Source organism: Mytilus galloprovincialis, chromosome 10, assembly GCF_965363235.1.
Source record: "Mytilus galloprovincialis chromosome 10, xbMytGall1.hap1.1, whole genome shotgun sequence".
Taxonomy (NCBI): domain Eukaryota; kingdom Metazoa; phylum Mollusca; class Bivalvia; order Mytilida; family Mytilidae; genus Mytilus; species Mytilus galloprovincialis.
Window position 1 is genome coordinate 83,291,660 of NC_134847.1, and position 18,008 is coordinate 83,309,667.

The 18,008-nt window shown below is 32.7% G+C and overlaps 1 protein-coding gene across 3 annotated transcripts; it reads right to left on the reverse strand.

Annotated features, from left to right (window-relative positions):
- Window positions 1-1,518: 1,518 nt before the first annotated feature.
- On the reverse strand, window positions 1,519-17,954 carry LOC143048602 (toll-like receptor 4). 3 transcript variants are annotated; one of them, XR_012969892.1, is made up of 2 exons: window positions 16,054-17,954; window positions 1,519-4,063 (listed from the first exon to the last, which is right to left on the reverse strand). XR_012969892.1 is itself a non-coding variant. In XM_076222384.1 (2 exons), the coding sequence occupies exons 1-2, from the start codon at window positions 16,100-16,102 to the stop codon at window positions 13,189-13,191; spliced, it is 2,430 nt and encodes an 809-aa protein (XP_076078499.1). In that variant the 5' UTR covers window positions 16,103-17,954; the 3' UTR covers window positions 13,055-13,188. The 3 variants fall into 3 exon arrangements, 1 of the variants encoding a protein (XP_076078499.1); XR_012969893.1 differs by lacking the exon at window positions 16,054-17,954 and adding an exon at window positions 4,565-4,708; XM_076222384.1 differs by lacking the exon at window positions 1,519-4,063 and adding an exon at window positions 13,055-15,569.
- Between the last annotated feature and the right edge of the window lie 54 nt (window positions 17,955-18,008).

An 18,008-nucleotide genomic window follows, 5' to 3' on the forward strand; every position in this document is an offset into this window, starting at 1 on the left:
TCGAACTTTCGAAAGAAAAAAAACCTGATAACCGTTTAGACAAAAAAAATATGTTGGAAAAATCTTACAGCAAGTGATTCTTAATAGCTATAAGATACACTTTTCTTTTACAATACAACTTTTAAATCTTACGGGAGACTATTCCAAGCTTTCACTGTAACTTCGCTCTAACTTATGGGTTATTGTTGAAGGTCTTACGATGACGTATGTTACTTTGTTAACACATACTTCCTTTGGTTTCTTATGGAAATTTGTCCATTGACAACAAACATACCACATCATCTACTTTATATAAGTATTGTATAAATTACAACGTATTTTGGTGATCTTGCAAAATGATCGTGATCCCGAAAATCGTAAACATATTTTCTTATCTTAAAAGGGGTCAAGAAGGGTTCCATTAACAGGCCAATAAATAAGATTACAGTTAATTTAAAAAAATAATAAAAAAAATAGGGGTATTTTTTCTCTCATAAACAGATTCACAACAATGTCAATTTCAAGAAAGCAGACAACAGCTAATTAGTCAATAACAGTACAGCAACAATGATCTTGAATATATGCCACTTTTAACTTAAATATAAAAGCACAGAACCAGGACATAGGAGCACAGAACCAGGACCGTTTTTCTTATCACCAGCACAGCGTCAGGACAATTCCGTTTAACGAACTTGCACGACTTTTGCAATATAATATTGATGTAATATACTTTGCATGGTACTTATGACACATCAGAGAAAAATTAAGCAACAAAACAGTCGTTTTATTGCCGTTCTGATACAATGTAAACAAACCCACCAGCACAGAATCAGGACCCACCAGCACCCGTCAGGACCAAATCACCAGCACAGTACGTTCTCTCGCAGGACAACCATACCCACCGTGACTATGCACGAATTGGAATTGTTTTATAGCTGACTATGCGGTATGGGCTTTGCTCATTGTTGAAGGCGGTGACCTATAGTTGTTAATCTTTGTGTCATTTTGGTCTCTTTACAAGAGTTGTCTCAATGGGAATCAAACCACATCTTCTTTTTTATATGAATATTAAACGAAGCCTTTAGTACCAGCATTATTAAGTTAAACAAACATTGGTAAATAAAATATAAGTATGACTTTGTATTATCTCTAAACTGGAATTTACCAAATCAGACACTTTCGCAAAAGGAAACTGAAACTGATACCGGTTTGGAATTTTCCAGCACCACACTTCCCGATCAACAGCAGGTGTTATGCATATAACTCGTATCTAATGGTTATCAGTTTTAAACACTTGAGTCCTTTATCTGGGTGATCTTATGTAATATTTATACCAATTATGTCCGGTTGAAAATAGTTGTGCTAAAAAAGACGATACTAATCAAACGATTTGATACTCCGGGATTTGTATACTAGTATATAATTGTCTAGTTATTTAAAGTCGTGTGTTGACATCAATAGATGCGTTATGTTTCTTCATTCTATTCTCGTTGTCGTAAATACATGCCGAACACTATGATCTGAATCGCAAAAAAGAAGACATGTTTACTATATTTTATTTGTATAATAATGATGTGAATAATGTTTAACTAATAAATGTAACAACTAGTTGCAATGGTTGATATTTCATGCGAAGTTGGTAATCATTTAGAACATTGTAATATTGTGTTAAACAAGTTAAACAATACTACAAACAATCCAGTTATAACTTATGCAATTGAAAGTGAACTGAACACATTTTCATAAAATATTTCTTCAGTTTGAAATGGTTGTATTCCTTGGTCATACCACTTTATGCATGTAACTTTATACCAAAATCTTTTGAGGACTTTAGGCATTTGATGAATTGATAAATCATCCTTCATAATCACAATGACCATGTTTTCCCGCCCTTCCTGGAAAGCATGCATCCGGGTTAACTCCATTTCGTAGTTACCCCAGGTACTCTGGAGAAAATGTTCGGTGATAATAAAGATAATTTTCCTGCTACTATCAATAGCACGTAAAATATTTTCAGCAATCGCCTCTCCAGCAATAAAATCTTTAGCGTCAAGGCACGTCTTGAAATTTGCAGCAGTAAGTTTGCGATTGAAATTTACAACCCAGGGAACATCGTTGTGGTTGTAACATATAAACACATCGTACATATACGAATCACCGTCCAGTTCCTCGTATCGTTTTAACCTCAGTTTAATTCTGAGATAGAAATATTGAAATGCAGATCTGTAGCGAAGATAAATGACAACGAATACCACAAGTATTACAACAAGTGTCGTGAATGATAACGAGAATATTAACCATATTTTGTCATGGCAACGGTTTTCAAACCGATCCAGATATATAAAAAGATCAGAAAATGTTGTATTTTCACCGCTATCTAGTTGACAATAGAGATGTCCGAAATAACTAGCTTTTGTTTGTTTAGCCCATTTTAGAAAATCTAAATTTGAACACGAACATTTAAAAGGATTACCTACCAAAACCACCTTTGCTTTACCAATCAAAAAGTCAATTATATCTCTTTCGTCACGGTTGAAAGTAGAAAAGTTATTGTAGGAAATATCAATAAAAGACAAATTTCTGAAATGCCGGAAAAAAAACGGAACTTGATTAAAACCATTGTTAGAACCATTGAAGGACTGTAATACATTGTATTGATTCTGCAAGTTTAAGTTGGCAATGTCAGCAATTCTAAAATTGTTATGAGAAATATCTAAATGTTTGAGATTTTTTAGCGGTTTTAGTAAAATATTCAATCTGTTATTGTTTCTGAAAGCCGTTCCAAGGTCGGAATGCGTTGCTATTAAAAACTCAAGTTTTGAAAAATTTTGAAAAATGTACTCATTTATCATATTACCGCAACGATTTTCTGAAACATCTAGATATCGTAAATTCTTTAAACCACTTACGTAACCGTTACATTCAATTAAGGTGAAGGCTCTACAGGTGAGGAACCAAACGTTATCTCCGTTTATAAATGTAATATTTGGTAACGCCATTTTAAGATTGATATCTTGTAAATCAACCGTTTCTAAGGTTTTTGGCAGGCTAAGATACATTGCAGGGAGCATGCGCACTTGTTTTAAAAATGCGTTGTTTTCGATCGATGATAGTTTCAGATGTTTCAAATTTTTGAATAAGACTAAAAGTGTTATCCATGGAGAACCAATATTTCCTGAAATCTCAAGACTTTCAAGGCAAGCAGAACTGATAGCAAATTTCTTAAAGCTTGTACCATCAATATCTGCTAAATACATGTGTCTAAAGACTAGTTCTTTTAGACAAATGTTTTCGAAATACTGCAGATATTTACCCGTTACGATAAAAATGTACGCTCTGGCATTAACTCTTTGCATCAGTATCCTAGTCAAAGTTGTAAAGTTTGACACCATTTTGAACGAATGTTCTATTGTATTTTGCAATGTTGCAACTCCAAAATATAAATTTAAAATTTGTAAATTTGGAAGGTGTTCCAAAGCGTCAGCGTCAGCTTGTTTAATCTTTATTGAAAGAGTCCTTAGTGGACAGTTTGTTAGACCTGCAAACGTATAGTTTTGCAAGTAAAGCTCATATGAATTTTTTGAGATGAATGTATGCAAACATGACCAGGAATGAAATCTGTCATCAAAATTCATTTCAAGGAATGCGGCTAGTTCCAAGATTTCAAGTTGTTTAAGGTTAACCAGTTGCTCTGGAAACTGGCTCCTTGGTGAAAACTTTAAATCATCAATTCGCAAAATCCTCAGTTGTTGTATAGGAACAAAAGCATTGTGTTCAAGGTCTGAAATGTGCAGGTGGTTATGGCTTACATTAAGTGTTGTTAAGTTGTTTAGACCAGCAAAAGATTCATTTCTAATTTGGTTCAACCAATTCTGGGACAAATCTATCCATGTGACGTCCGACATGTTTCGGAAAATATTTGATGGAATGTCAGTTATTATATTCACGTGAAAGTCTAACATTGTACTGCTACGTGGAATATTTCTGGGTATTTCTGTCAAATTTCTCTTGGAATAATCAACATATATGGTGTTTAAAATTGAGTACGTTTTCGGACTGCACTTAGTCGATGCATGGCTGATACCTACAATTATTCATTGGAAATTAAACATTTTTGTTTTTCATTGTAACTCAAATTCATGATTCAGACATTTTATATGTAATTGTTTTGTGAGTAAACTATAAAATTTCTGGCAATTAATACTATGCTTTATTTAAATTATTGATTTAACTAAGTTATGCTAGTGATGAAGCTATAAAGTCATGTACTCAATGATATTTTTTAATCTATTATACTGTTGGTCAACGCGACAGTTCAAAGACCACGACTGAATAAAAATAACATTATTTCATTTTTATAGGATAAAAACAACAAACTCTGCTAGCACATAAAAAAAAATTGCCAATGAGAAAACTCTCAACGAGAGACCAAAATGACACAAAAAGTAACAATTATTGGTCACCAGACGGCCTTCAACAATGATCAAAGCCCATATCGCATAGTCAGCTATAAAAGGGCCAGAAATGACAAATGTAAAACAATTCAAAAGAGAAAACTAACATATTCATTTCAGAAAAAACTCACCGACTATCAGCAAGATGAAACCTCTAAAACCACTGTCAGCAGCAGTCATGCTTAGAAATTTGTATGCAGCTAATCTGATGGCAAGTTAAAATTTATATAATTGGGAGAACCCAAAGCACAACGGAAATTTTTTTTCTTCCTGTAGCTGTCAATTTGTGGTCATTTATCAACCTAGAATGTTTTAGTTGTATTGATTTGTGTCATTATCTGTTGAATAAAATGTGATAGTAAATTTGTTAATGCATTAATCAATAAAAGTTTGAATACTTTAGTAGATAAAAATTAAGTCGATTTTTTCATTTATTTTATTTCCTTTAAATGGCCAAATATTTAGCAAAACATTCACCTGATTCTGTATTTCCCTGTTTTGTTGATAATTTCCAATGTTGTTTTAATCTTGAAATTGATATATAAATATTTACGTAACACACTTTCAGTTCAATATATTTTTCCTTTCCTTACTTTATTTTTAGCACACATCATGCCAAAAGATTTTAAGAAAGCTTCAACGCAATCAAATGATGTATTAATATTATAAACTTGTGAATGATTTTATCTGTCCGCTTCTCAAACATTGTCAAACCCCTTCAAATGCGCATAACTGCTTGAAAAGGTCAACACAGAATAGATCATACCAAGGGTTATTTTATCTCAAGATTTTATTGTTATTTCAAGCGACGCTTTTATTGTCATTATATAAAGACTATGTACAGATCATCTGGCTTAACTTTCTTTATTCTGAAGGAATTATTTCAAGTTACACGGAAAAACTGATTTTGGTTTCGGCTGTTTTCTACTCTTTGGTCGGGTTGTTTGTTGTCTCTTTGACAGATTCCCAATTTTTATTTTCATTTTTAGGGGGGACAAAAATGCAAATAGAATGCATGCTGGTTTCAATCAGTGCTAAGTCACAAATGTTCGGGCTTCCGACAAGAATTGTGTATGTTATCGCAAACGCGTAATTGTTCTTGCTTTAACTGAATTCGTTTTCTTCTTTTGCCGAGTTGTTTTCTACTTAATATGGGTTTGGCGTTTTTTTTTTGTTAATTCTGCTGTAAATGTATAAATCTTTTTGCCATATTTGTTTTACGTTTTTATGCTGCTTTTATTAAGGCTTTTTTGTTTATGATAAGAAGAGAGGCGAACTATACCAGGAGACATTCAAACTCAAAAGTCGAAAAACTATAAACAACGCTGGAAAAAGAAAAAGACCAACAGACAAACAATAGTACACAATACACAACATAAACAACTTAAAGATAAATCAACACGAAGCACATCAAAAACTGGGGGTGATCTCATGTGCTCCTGAAGGGTAAATATATCTGATACCTGATGATGGTAAATCCATCAGGAAAAAGGTTCGTTTCACATCAAATGTTTATATTCATGGTACTATTTTACTAGTAGTAACGATTTTTACAGTTGGTATTTATGTGCTGTAACAACACTATTAAAATCCCCTTCATTTGAATAGTATATCATTGGCAATCATAGAACACATCGCCATATTTTCTATTGCCATGACAAAGAGGACTGCAAGACAAACAAATTCACACACCCCAACATTAAAAACACAACCCTTACAACGTAGGTACTCAAATCTAACAAAAAATAAAAGGTGATCCCAGGTGCTCCTGACTTCATAGGAGGTGATTTCAGGTGCTCCTGACTTCACATGCGTCATGTTGATCATGCAGGTACACAATCGCTAATAGGATTATTCGAGAAGATTTAATTTGAGAAGATTTAATTTGAGAAGAAGATGACTGTCATGTTTTTACTTCAATTTACCATATTTGTCACCATCTGTGTAAAAACACTATTTCATAGTGTAAACAACGCATGATGCATATGGCGTCCGTATGATGACCTGACCACTTGGAACCCGTGGTTTGATGGTAATCATTGCAAAGAAAGTTATGAAGTTAAAATAAGAACAATTCATTAAATCAATACGTGTTTCAAGTCTTGCTCATTTCAGTATGTCGGATCTACATTGATCTATATGCATAATGATGAAAGACACGTATATGAGCCAGCACGAAAATACATACATTTAATTTCTTTTTTATAATTAAAGCTTGATATTATATCCAGGATTTTGTTTTTGGATTGAATGGCACCACCTCCCAGAGTGTCCCAGAGTGTCCCAGATTCAAACATTGAACACAGTCAATCTTTTTTTTTTAATTTTTTTTAAACATTCCCTAAATATTTATGACAATTTGCCATGGGACGTTAAAGAGACATCAACAATCCTTCTGCACAATCTGTGAAAGTGTAATAATATTCGTACATATCAAAACGTTTTCAACTCTTCCCAAATTTGTATTTCTGAATGAAATTTGTTGCATTACTATTTCAATAGTTGGTGTTCATTTTTACCCATTTTCTTCCTTGATTTGTTATACTACCAACATACTCCAATTTGGCATTACAAAATATGTCGCAGATATTTTCCCTTTCCCTTCATCAGAAATCCCTTCTAGTTTTCCCAAAGAATGCAAGATATAACACTTTTTGTGTTACCTGAGCCCTATGTATTGCTGCCTGTTTGATATAGTACCAGCTATTATCATTCGAAGCTTTATATTTGTTGAATGAAATAATTAAGACTTAAAGTATTAATCAGTTCATTATGTGTACGAGACGTGTCTTTTCTAGAGGGTCATTACTTTGAAGTTCTTCACACAATTTGATACGAGATATTTTTAATAATTTAAAAACGTACACATGAAATAACAGAATCACCATCTATGGAAACCATTATTTATTTATTATCTATTTTTAATAGTATTTGGTTTTCATCCAGTTATTTCTGTGAGAACTTTAAGATTGACCTTGTATTTCCATTTCAAACAGATTTTTCAGTTTGTTGCTATGTTGTAATCATGTACAAAGTTAGGATGAGAGTTCAGCACTCAAAACATTTTGAACCCCTCCCATAACGTCTACATTTTGAACCCCTCCCATAACGTCTACATTTGTACATGGGGTATTAACATTATGAACTTAAATGACCAGGCATCATGCTCTGGATCTCTTTCTAAAGCTGAAAGGAACATTAGTCAATACCATGCATGAATTTGAATTGTTTTACATTGTCCTTTCGGGGCCTTTTATGGCTGACTATGCGGTATGGGCTTTGCTGATTGCCGTACGGTGACCTAGATTTGTTAATTTCTGTGTCATTTTGGTCTCTTATGGAGAGTTTTGACGTTGCGCACGATATTGGTGTCACTTTGGAAATATAGGTTAGAAGGCGGGTTATTCAAATTCAAGCTCTTATCCTATACCATAAATATCCATGTTATGCATATCATTCGAAAGGAAATAACCCATAGAAAACAATAACATAGATGATTTTATGCTTTATCTATTTTTTAATGAAAAACTTTGCTCATTTCGATGCCTATAACGTCATTTCAAGTGTGTCCCGCTGTTACAATTTTGTTTTATGTGCGTCTTTGAAATCCCAGTGCGGATTCATTAGTAAGTAGAATGGTTTAAAATTTTACAACTGTTTTGTATACATTTAACGTTAAATGAAGTAAAAGAAGTTTTTAACTGTAAGAGAAGGAAGATCGTCAGAAGAGTTTAAATAAAAAAGAGAAAAAATGTCCCATCTAGCTGCTCAACCCGTAAAAAAACTTCCTGTCTTCACTTTCATAAGATATAATCGACGAAAATGGATTTTAATAATATTAGAAAAATTATACATGTCCCAAAGAAGCTATCTGAAGTCATCATTATGTAACTGCGGTCTTTTTTAAAAAACATCGTTATTTTTCCCGTGTCCAATAAAATGTCCCGATGGACAAAATAACACAAAGAATAATTGAGAGGCTTTTATCAAACGAAATTCTACTACATCTCAAATTTTTAACACCTGTTAACTGATATGAATGGAAAATACATTTAATTTCCTTTAAAATGATGTGATATGTACATTTGTTTGAGTTGCTGGTAGAAAATTCCAAACGATCTAAGATGTCCAATGACATGACTGTCCCCGTAACCGTAATTTGACGTTCGCGTTATAATAACGTTAAACTGTATACGACTTTTCTTGCATATTTGGCATAACATAATTGCATGAAATGGTCTGATCTATATAAAAAAAAGTTCCCGTTTGATATGCATTAAAATATAGATCTGCATTGTTTCAAGGATATAAGATGTCGAAATATTTAACTCGGATACTTCATACAGACAAGGCCCCGGAGCTACATGTATAACAAAGAGATAACTTACTAATGACCACACTCCCACTTTATAAAAGCAAGATACATTGAAAAACAAAATGCGATCAAAAGTGAGATCTATTTAATAATCCTCCTCAAACAGATATTATCTGTAATTCCTAGCGTTGCTATTAAAAGATTCGAAGCTATACACACGAATGAAAATTCTCACAAAAATCTTATGAGAAAAAAAAACTCCTTAGTCGTGAACATTTAAGTAAAACGTGCAATATTTTTTTTGTCGCATCGACTCATCTTACAAAAAGTTTTATCAGAGAAATTATTTTTCGTCATAAACATTTCAGTATAGCTATTACGATCATTTTTTTTATCTACTGAGAAGAACAATTCCTAGTCATCTACCTAGCAATATGTGTATGAAAAATATGGTTATTACATTTAGAAGTAGTGTGGCAGAATGAATTTTATTTTCTCGAATCTCCAACAGAATTGCCTGGTACATAGGCATGTGATGAAACTAGTATTTTGAAATTGAAACTTTTCTTTTACAAAGAACGAAAGAGAGAGAGAGAGAGAGAGAGAGAGAGAGAGAGAGAGAGAGAGAGAGAGAGAGAGAGAGAGAGAGAGAGAGAGAGAGAGAGAGAGAAGTTGTCCGACATATATGATGGATGGCACACAAACATGTAGGAGCTATATCTAAGGTATTAATTTACAGACACTCCCAACTCTTTCGAGAGAAAAAATTCAACCAATCAATCTGGTGTGTGCAGATTATTTTTTTTTGTGTTTAAAGTAGACCTTTTTTTATCTTTGCAGAACGCCACAAAACTTACTGGCTCGAATATTGATTTTTACATCGCGATGACCGTGAGGGCATTCGATGTATTGTTGCCATAGAAATTTGACTTTCGTCTTTGACTGGTAACCGATCGCATAAATACGCTGATATCATCGAGTGCAAAATAACATTTTCTATTTCTTGTTATAAATTCATTTCTTCAATGAATACTCATAAGAACAGAAATTAATAATACGAAAATATTTTGTCGTTAGAAATATTTATATGCATTAGAATATATGCACACGTACAGAAAAATTGTGTTAACGCATGTGGAAGAATATCGCAAGAAAGTTTTGTGGGAAAATATGAATGATTACTCAAATCCAATCTATTGGAAAAATCGAATTGTTATAGAAGAGTGTCCACCATGCACTTGTACTACACTTTTATTAGAATCGTAGAATAGAATGATATACAATAGATGAAAATAATACATACATGTAACTGCTAAATAGAAATATTATAATAATATAATATGTAACAACAAAATAGAGTATACTGATTTGTATCACATCAATATAATAGATAATAAAGCAGTGAGGTTGAATCCCCTGTCATTTATCAATCATCCACGCACGAACTTGTCTCAGAAAAAAACCATATCTCTGTACATAAACCTTAGTTTCAGGTATACAAATGTGATTTTTTTTTCTGAGACAAGTGCTTGTGACCATCCACAAGAACTTGCGGTCATCCGATGTTCAGTACTTCTGTACTTGATTATTCTTGTTAAAACAATTTTAAAAACGAAACCAAAAAGATTGAAACCGAAAACATAAAAATAATCAGTTTGGAAACGGTTTTAAAAAAATTGTCAAAGAAGATGTATCTTGTAAACCGATACTCATTTATATGTTAAACATGGAAGCGCTGAACCAAAAATAATGTAAAGTAAAGTTGAAGTGAATGAAAAAATACGGATCCATGTGAACATGCACATAGAGCAGTTACTTAAAAAATCACATCTAGTCAAATAAAAATAATTGTATTATTCAAAATCGCATTTCGACCTGCTAGTAATCTGTGAGGTAGGTATTGGTCTGTGTAAGAGTTTGCCATACTTTTTTCAAACATTATCAAAAAAGTATTGATCACCGACCCTTTTTTGAAGCTTAGGTTTGTGAAAAAATGTCAGATGAAAGGATAGATGGTAAAATATGTTTCCGAAAGCAAAAACAAAACAATAATACATAATCTCCGTTCTCATTTTCATAATAAAGTAGAGGATGCGGCCGTATAAGACCAATTGATAATTTCTATATGCAATCAACAAAGAGCAAAACCATACCTTATAGTCAGCTATAAAAGATCCCGAAATGACAAATGTAAAACAATTCAAACGAGAAAACTAACGGCCTGATTTATGTACGAAATGTGAAAATTCCTACATAACATGAATTTTCTTAATTTTTGTGCATGGGAAAACAATCCTGATTTAAAAATTGTAATCAATGACAACATTTTCTTTTAAAAAAATATTTTAGACCCCAACAAACTTCAATCATTGAAAATTGGCAACGGCAGCATAAGAGCACGTATGTCTTTTGCAAACTTGATGCACATTTTATAAAGTGTTTTTGTGAGAGATTTTTGAAAATATGCTATTTATAACATATTCCATAAAATCGGGATTGATGTTAAGATTGTGGACTTACTTATACGTTAAAATAAATAATATGAATTATAATAAAATTGAGAATGGAAATGGGGAATGTGTCAAAGAGACAACAACCCGACCAAATAAAAAACAACAGCAGAGGGGCACCAACAGGTCTTCAATGTAGCGAGAAATTCCCGCACCCGGAGGCGTCCTTCAGCTGGCCCCTAAACAAATGTAAGTATAAGTCACTGTTTAAGAAAATTAAAAATAAAACCAAATTCTGGGACTATTATATTAACGTTAGTAGAATAGTCCCAGGATTAAAATGGTGATAAAATAAGATTTTGAAAAGAAAAATAGCTGGCGATATGCTACCTACATCTTTCACATAATCAAAGACAAATCAAGAAGCATTTGAACATTAACGTAAATTGAGGGAGCGAAATTATCAAATTACAACAAACATATATAAACGTGTATTTGGCGGAAAAGAGACAGAAACAAGAAACGAAATATTTACAATTTTACTAGCAATAATAGGAGACGTCTTCTGGCAGAGAAAACATTGCCTGATTTTAAGAAATAGAAGAAACTGATAATATACACAAATAGTAAAAAAAGAGAAGAAAATAATACATCGAAGGTTATAAGCAAAGACAGCCAATAAAATATGTTGTATAAGCACGCTCGTCCTAAGAGTAAAGTGGTTAGCCTCAGATTTGTCCTGCATTTGTTTCACTCATAGTTTCAAACTAAGTTTTAAAGTTTTAAAACATTTTGAAGATAAAAAAAAAACGTCAAAAAATATACAACACAGACTTTTTCGTTCATTTTATAACATGAATTAGGCAGTTAGTTTTTTGTCTGAATTGTTTCACGTTGTCATTTCGGGACCTTTTATAGCAGACTATGCGGTATGGGCTTTGCTCATTGTTGAAGGCCGTACAGTGACCTATAGCTGTTAATTTCTGTGTCAATTTGGTCTCTTGTGGAGAGTTGTCTCATTGGCAATCATACCACAATCTTCTTTTTATATATTTAAATCATTTTTACAAGACATCAAATTGTTATTTTGTGTTATTGTTGCATGCATTTAAAATTTTGTTTTAATTCAATGGAATTTTCCATTTGTACCGGCTTGAAAAATTAACACCATATAAAGAAGCAACTTTACTTTAAGCGGCTTTTTCACATGAGTAGAATAAAAGTTCAACGTTTGAAACTTTCCGTGGAATAACGTCAAAATCGTCGTTTTATTAGGAACGTCGTGTAACGCTAAGTGGCACCAATACCGTGCGTAACGTCTTTTCTCAATGGCAATCATAACACAACTACTTTTTTATATGAATATCAGACGAAGCCTTTAGGACCAGCATTATTTAGTTAAAAAACATTGGTAAATAGAACATAATTATATGCTAAAGTGGAATATCCCAAATCAGACACTTTGGCAAAAGGAAACTGAAACTGATACTTTCCGGTTTGGATTTTGAAGCACCACACTTCCCAATCAACAACAGGTGTTATGCGTGAAATATAACTTGTATCGATAAGGGATCACTTATATCCTTTATCTGGGTGTATGCATACCAATTACTTCCGGTTGAAAATAGTTGTGCTTATAAAGACGGTACTAATCAAAAAATTTGATACTCCGGGATTTGTATATATAATAATTATTGTCTAATTATTGAAAGTCGTGTGTTGACATCGATAGATGCGTTATGTTTCTTCATTCTATTCTCATTGTCGAAAATGTGTGCCGAACACTAAGAGTAGAATCGCAAAAAAAGAAGAAATGTTTACTATATTTTATTTGTATAATACATGTAATACTGTAAATAATGTTTAACTAAAAAAATGTCACAGGTTTTTGGTTAATATTTCATGCGAAGTTGGATATAATCTAGAACATTGTATATTTAATTTTGTATTATAACACGTTAACCAATATTCCAAACAATCTAGTTAGAACTTATGCAATTGAAAGTGAACTGAACACATTTTCATAAAATATTTCTTCAGTTTGGAATGGTTGTATTCCTTGGTCATACCACTTTATGCATGTAACTTTATACCAAAATCTTTTAAGGACTTTAGGCATTTGATGAATTGATAAATCATCCTTCATAATCACAATGACCATGTTTTCCCGCCCTTCCTGGAAAGCATGCATGCGGGTTAACTCCATTTCGTAGTTACCCCAGGTACTCTGGAGAAAATGTTCGGTGATAATAAAGATAATTTTCCTGCTACTATCAATAGCACGTAAAATGTTTTCAGCAATGGCCTCTCCAGCAATAAAATCTTTTGCGTCAAGGCACGTCTTGAAGTTTGCTGCAGTAAGTCTGCGATTGAAATTTACAACCCAGGGAACATCGTTATGGTTGTAACATATAAAGACATCGTACAGATAAGAATCACCGTCCAGTTCCTCATATTGTTTTAACCTAAGCTTAATTCTGAGATAAAAATATTGAAATGCAGATCTGTAGCGAAGATATACCACAACAAATACCACCATTATTACAACAAGTGTTGTGAACGACAACGAGAATATCAACCATATCTTGTCATGGCAACGGTTTTCAAACCGATCCAGATATACAAAAAGATCAGCAAATGTTGTGTTCTCGCCGCTTTCCAGTTGACAATAAAGATGTCCGAAATAGTAAGCTTTTGTTTGTTTAGCCCATTTTAGAAAATCTAAATTTGAACATGAACATTTAAAAGGATTACCTACCAAAACCAATTTTGCCTTACCAATGAAAGAGTCAATAATATCTCTTTCGTCACGGTTGAACGTAGAAACATTATTGTAGGAAATATCAATAAAAGACAAATTTGTGAAATGCCGGAAAAAGGACGGAACTTGATTAAAAGCATTGTTTGAACAGTTGAAGGACTGTAATACATTGTATTGATTCTGCAAGTTTAAGTTGGCAATGTCAGCATTTCTAAAATTGTTATAAGAAAAATCTAAATGTTTGAGATTTTTTAGCGGTTTCAGTAAAATATCCAATCTGTTATTATTTCTGAAAGCCGTTCCAAGGTCGGAATGTGTTGCTATTAGAAACTCAAGTTTCGGAAAACCTTGAAAAATGTACTCATTAATCATATTACCGCAACGATTTTCTGAAACATCTAGATACCGTAAATTCTTCAAACCACTTACGTAACCGTTACATTCAATTAAGGTGAAAGCTCTACAGTTGAGGAACCAAACGTTATCTCCGTTTATAAATGTAATATTTGGTAACGGCATTTTAAGATTGATTCCTACATGTAGTAAATCAACGGTTTCTAAGCTTTTTGGAAGGCTGGTAGTCATTGCATGGAGCATGCTCACTTGTTTTAAAAATGCGTTGTTTTCGATCGATGATAGTTTCAGATGTTTCAAATTTTTGAATAAGACTAAAAGAGTTATCCATGGATAACCAATATTTCCTGAAACCTCAAGACTTTCAAGGCAAACAGAATTGATAGCAAATTCCTTAAAGCTTGTACCATCAATATCTGCTAAATACATGTGTCTAAAGACAAGCTCTTTTAGACATATGTTTTCGAAATAATGCAGATATATACCAGTTACGATAAAGATGTACGCTCTGGCACTAACTCTTTGCATTAGTATCCTAGTCAAAGTTGTGAAGTTTGACACCATTTTGAACGAATTTTCTATTGTATTTTGCACCGTTGCAACTCCAAAATATAAATTTAAAATTTGTAAATTTGGCAGGTGTTCCAAAGCATCAGCGTCAGCTTGTTTAATCTTTATTGAAAGAGTCCTTAGTGGTGAGTTTGTTAGACCTGAAAATGTATAGTTTTGCAAATGAAGCCCATATGAACTTTTTGAGATGAATGTATGCAAACATGTCCAGGCATTAAATCTTTCATCAAATTTCATGCCAATGAAAGTGGCTAGTTCCAAGATTTCAAGTTGTTTAAGGTTAACAAGTTGCTCTGGAAACTTGCTCCTTGGTAGAAACTTTAACTGATCAATTCGCAAAGTCCTCAGCTGCTGTATAGGAACAAAAGCATTGTGTTCAAGGTCTGAAATGTGCAGGTAGTTATTGCTCACATTAAGCGTTGTTAATTTCTTTAGGCCAGCAAAAGATTCGTTTCGAATTCGGTTCAACCAATTCTGGGACAAATCTATCCATATGACGTCCGACATGTTTTGGAAAATATTTGATGGAATGTCAGTTATTATGTTCATGTGAAAGTCTAACATTGTACTATTACGTGGAATATTTCTCGGGATTTCTGTCAAATTTCTCTTGGAATAATTAACATACATGTTCTTTGAAATAGAAAACGTTTTTGGACTGCACGTAGTTGATGCAAGGCTGATACCTACAATTATTCATTGGAATTTAAACATTTTTGTTTTTCATTGTTACTCAAATTCATGATTCAGACATTTTATATGTAATTGTTTTGTGAGTAAACTTTAAAATTTCTGGCAGTTAAAACTATGCCTTTTATTTAAGTTATTGATTTAACTAAGTTATACAAGTGATGAAGTTATAAAGGCATGTACTCAATCATATTGTTTTTTATCTATTATACTGTTGGTCAACGCCACAGTTCAAAGACCACTGAATGAAAATAACATTATTGGATTTTTATAGGATAAAAACAACAAACTCCGCTAGCTAACACATAAACAAAAATTGCCAATGAGAAAAACTCTCAACGAGAGATCAAAATGACACAAAAACTATAGATCACTAGACGGCCTTCAACAATGAGCATAGCTCATACCGCATAGTTAGCTCTAAAAGGGCCCGAAATTACAAATGTAAAACTAACATATTCATTTCAGAAAAAAACTCACCGACTATAAGCAAGATGAAACCTCTAAAACCACTGTCAGCAGCAGTCATGCTTAATAATTTGTATGCAGCTAATCTGATGGCAAGTTAAAATTTATATAATTGGGAGAAACCAAAGCACAACGGAAATTCTTTTTCTTCCTGTAGCTGTCAATTTGTGATCATTTATCAAGTTAGAATTTTTTAGTTGTATCGATTTGTGTCATTATCTGTTGAATAAAATGTCATAGTACATTTTTTAATGCCTTAATCAATAAAAGTTTGAATTCTTTAGTAGAAAAAAATGAAGTTGATTTTTTCATTTATTTTATTTCCGTCAACTGGCCAAATATTTAGCCAACCTTCACCTGGTTTTGTACTTCCCTGTTTTGTTGATAATTTCCAATGTTGTTTTAATCTTGAAATTGATACATGTATATAAATATTTACGTAACATACTTTCATTTCAATATCTTTTTCCTTTCCTTTCCTTACTTTAATTTATTTTTAGCACACACCATCCCAATAGGTTTTACGAAAGCTTCAACGCAATCAAATGATGTATTAATATTATAAACTTGTGAATGATTTAATCTGTCCGCTTCTCAAACATTGTCAAACCCCTTCAAATGCGCATAATTGCTTGGAAAGGTCAACACAGAATAGATCATACCAAGGGTTATTTTATCTCAAGATTTTATTGTTATTTCAAGCGACGCTTTTATTGTCATTATATAAAGACTATGTACAGATCATCTGGCTTAAACTTCTTTATTCTGAAGGAATTATTTCAAGTTAGAATAACACGGAAAAACTGATTTTCGCTTCGGCTGTTTTCTGCTCTTCGATCGGGTTGTCTACATTCCCAATTTCCATTTTCAATTTTATTGGGACACAAATGCAAATAAAATGCATGCGGGTTTCAATTAGTGCTAAGTCACAAGTGTTCTTAGACTAGCTTTCGGCAAGAATTGTGTATCTTATCGTAAACGTTTAATTGTTCTCGCTTTAACTGAATTTGTTTTTCTTATTTTGCCGAGCTGTTTGCTACTTAATATGGGTTTGGCGTTGGTTTTTTTTTTAAATTCTGCTGTAAATGTATAATTTTTTTGCCATTCTTTTATTTACGTTTTTATGTTGCTTTTATTAAGGCTTTGTTGTTTATGCTTTTAAAGAGAAGAGAGGCGAAATACACCAGGAGACATTCAAACTCAGATGTCGATAACTATAAACAAGTTGAACGCTGAAAAAGAAAAAGATCAACAGACAAACAATAGTACATAATACACAACATAGAAATCTAAAGATAAATCAAAACGAAGAACATCAAGAACTGGGGTGATCTCATTTGCTCCTGAAGGGTAAATAGATCTGATACCTGATGATGGTAAATCCAGGAAAAGGGTTCGTTTCACATCAAATGTTTATATTCATGGTACTATTTCACTAGTAGTAACGATTTTTACAGTTGATATTTATGTGCTGTTACAACACTATTAAAATCCGCTTCATTTGAATAGTATTCTCATTGGCAATCATAGAACATCTCCATATTTTCTATTGAAAATGCCATGGCAAAGAGGACTACAAGACAACACATCAACACACCCCAACATAAAAAACACAGCCCTTACTATGAAGGTACTCAAATATAACACAAAAATAGGTGATCCCAGGTGCTCCTGACTTCAAATGCGTTATGTTGCTCATGCAAGTACACATTCGCTGATAAATCTTATTCGAGAAGATGACTGTCATGTTTTGTCTACAATTGATCATATCTGTCGCCATCTGTTTAAAAAACACTATTCCATAGCGTAAACCAACGCATGATGCATATGGCGTCCGTATATGATGACCTTAACACTTGGAACCTGTGGTTTGTTGGTTATAATTGCAAAGAAAGTTATGAAGTTAAAACAAGAACAATATATCTAAAACATTCAAAAAAGTTTGAATAACATTGAAAATATAAGTC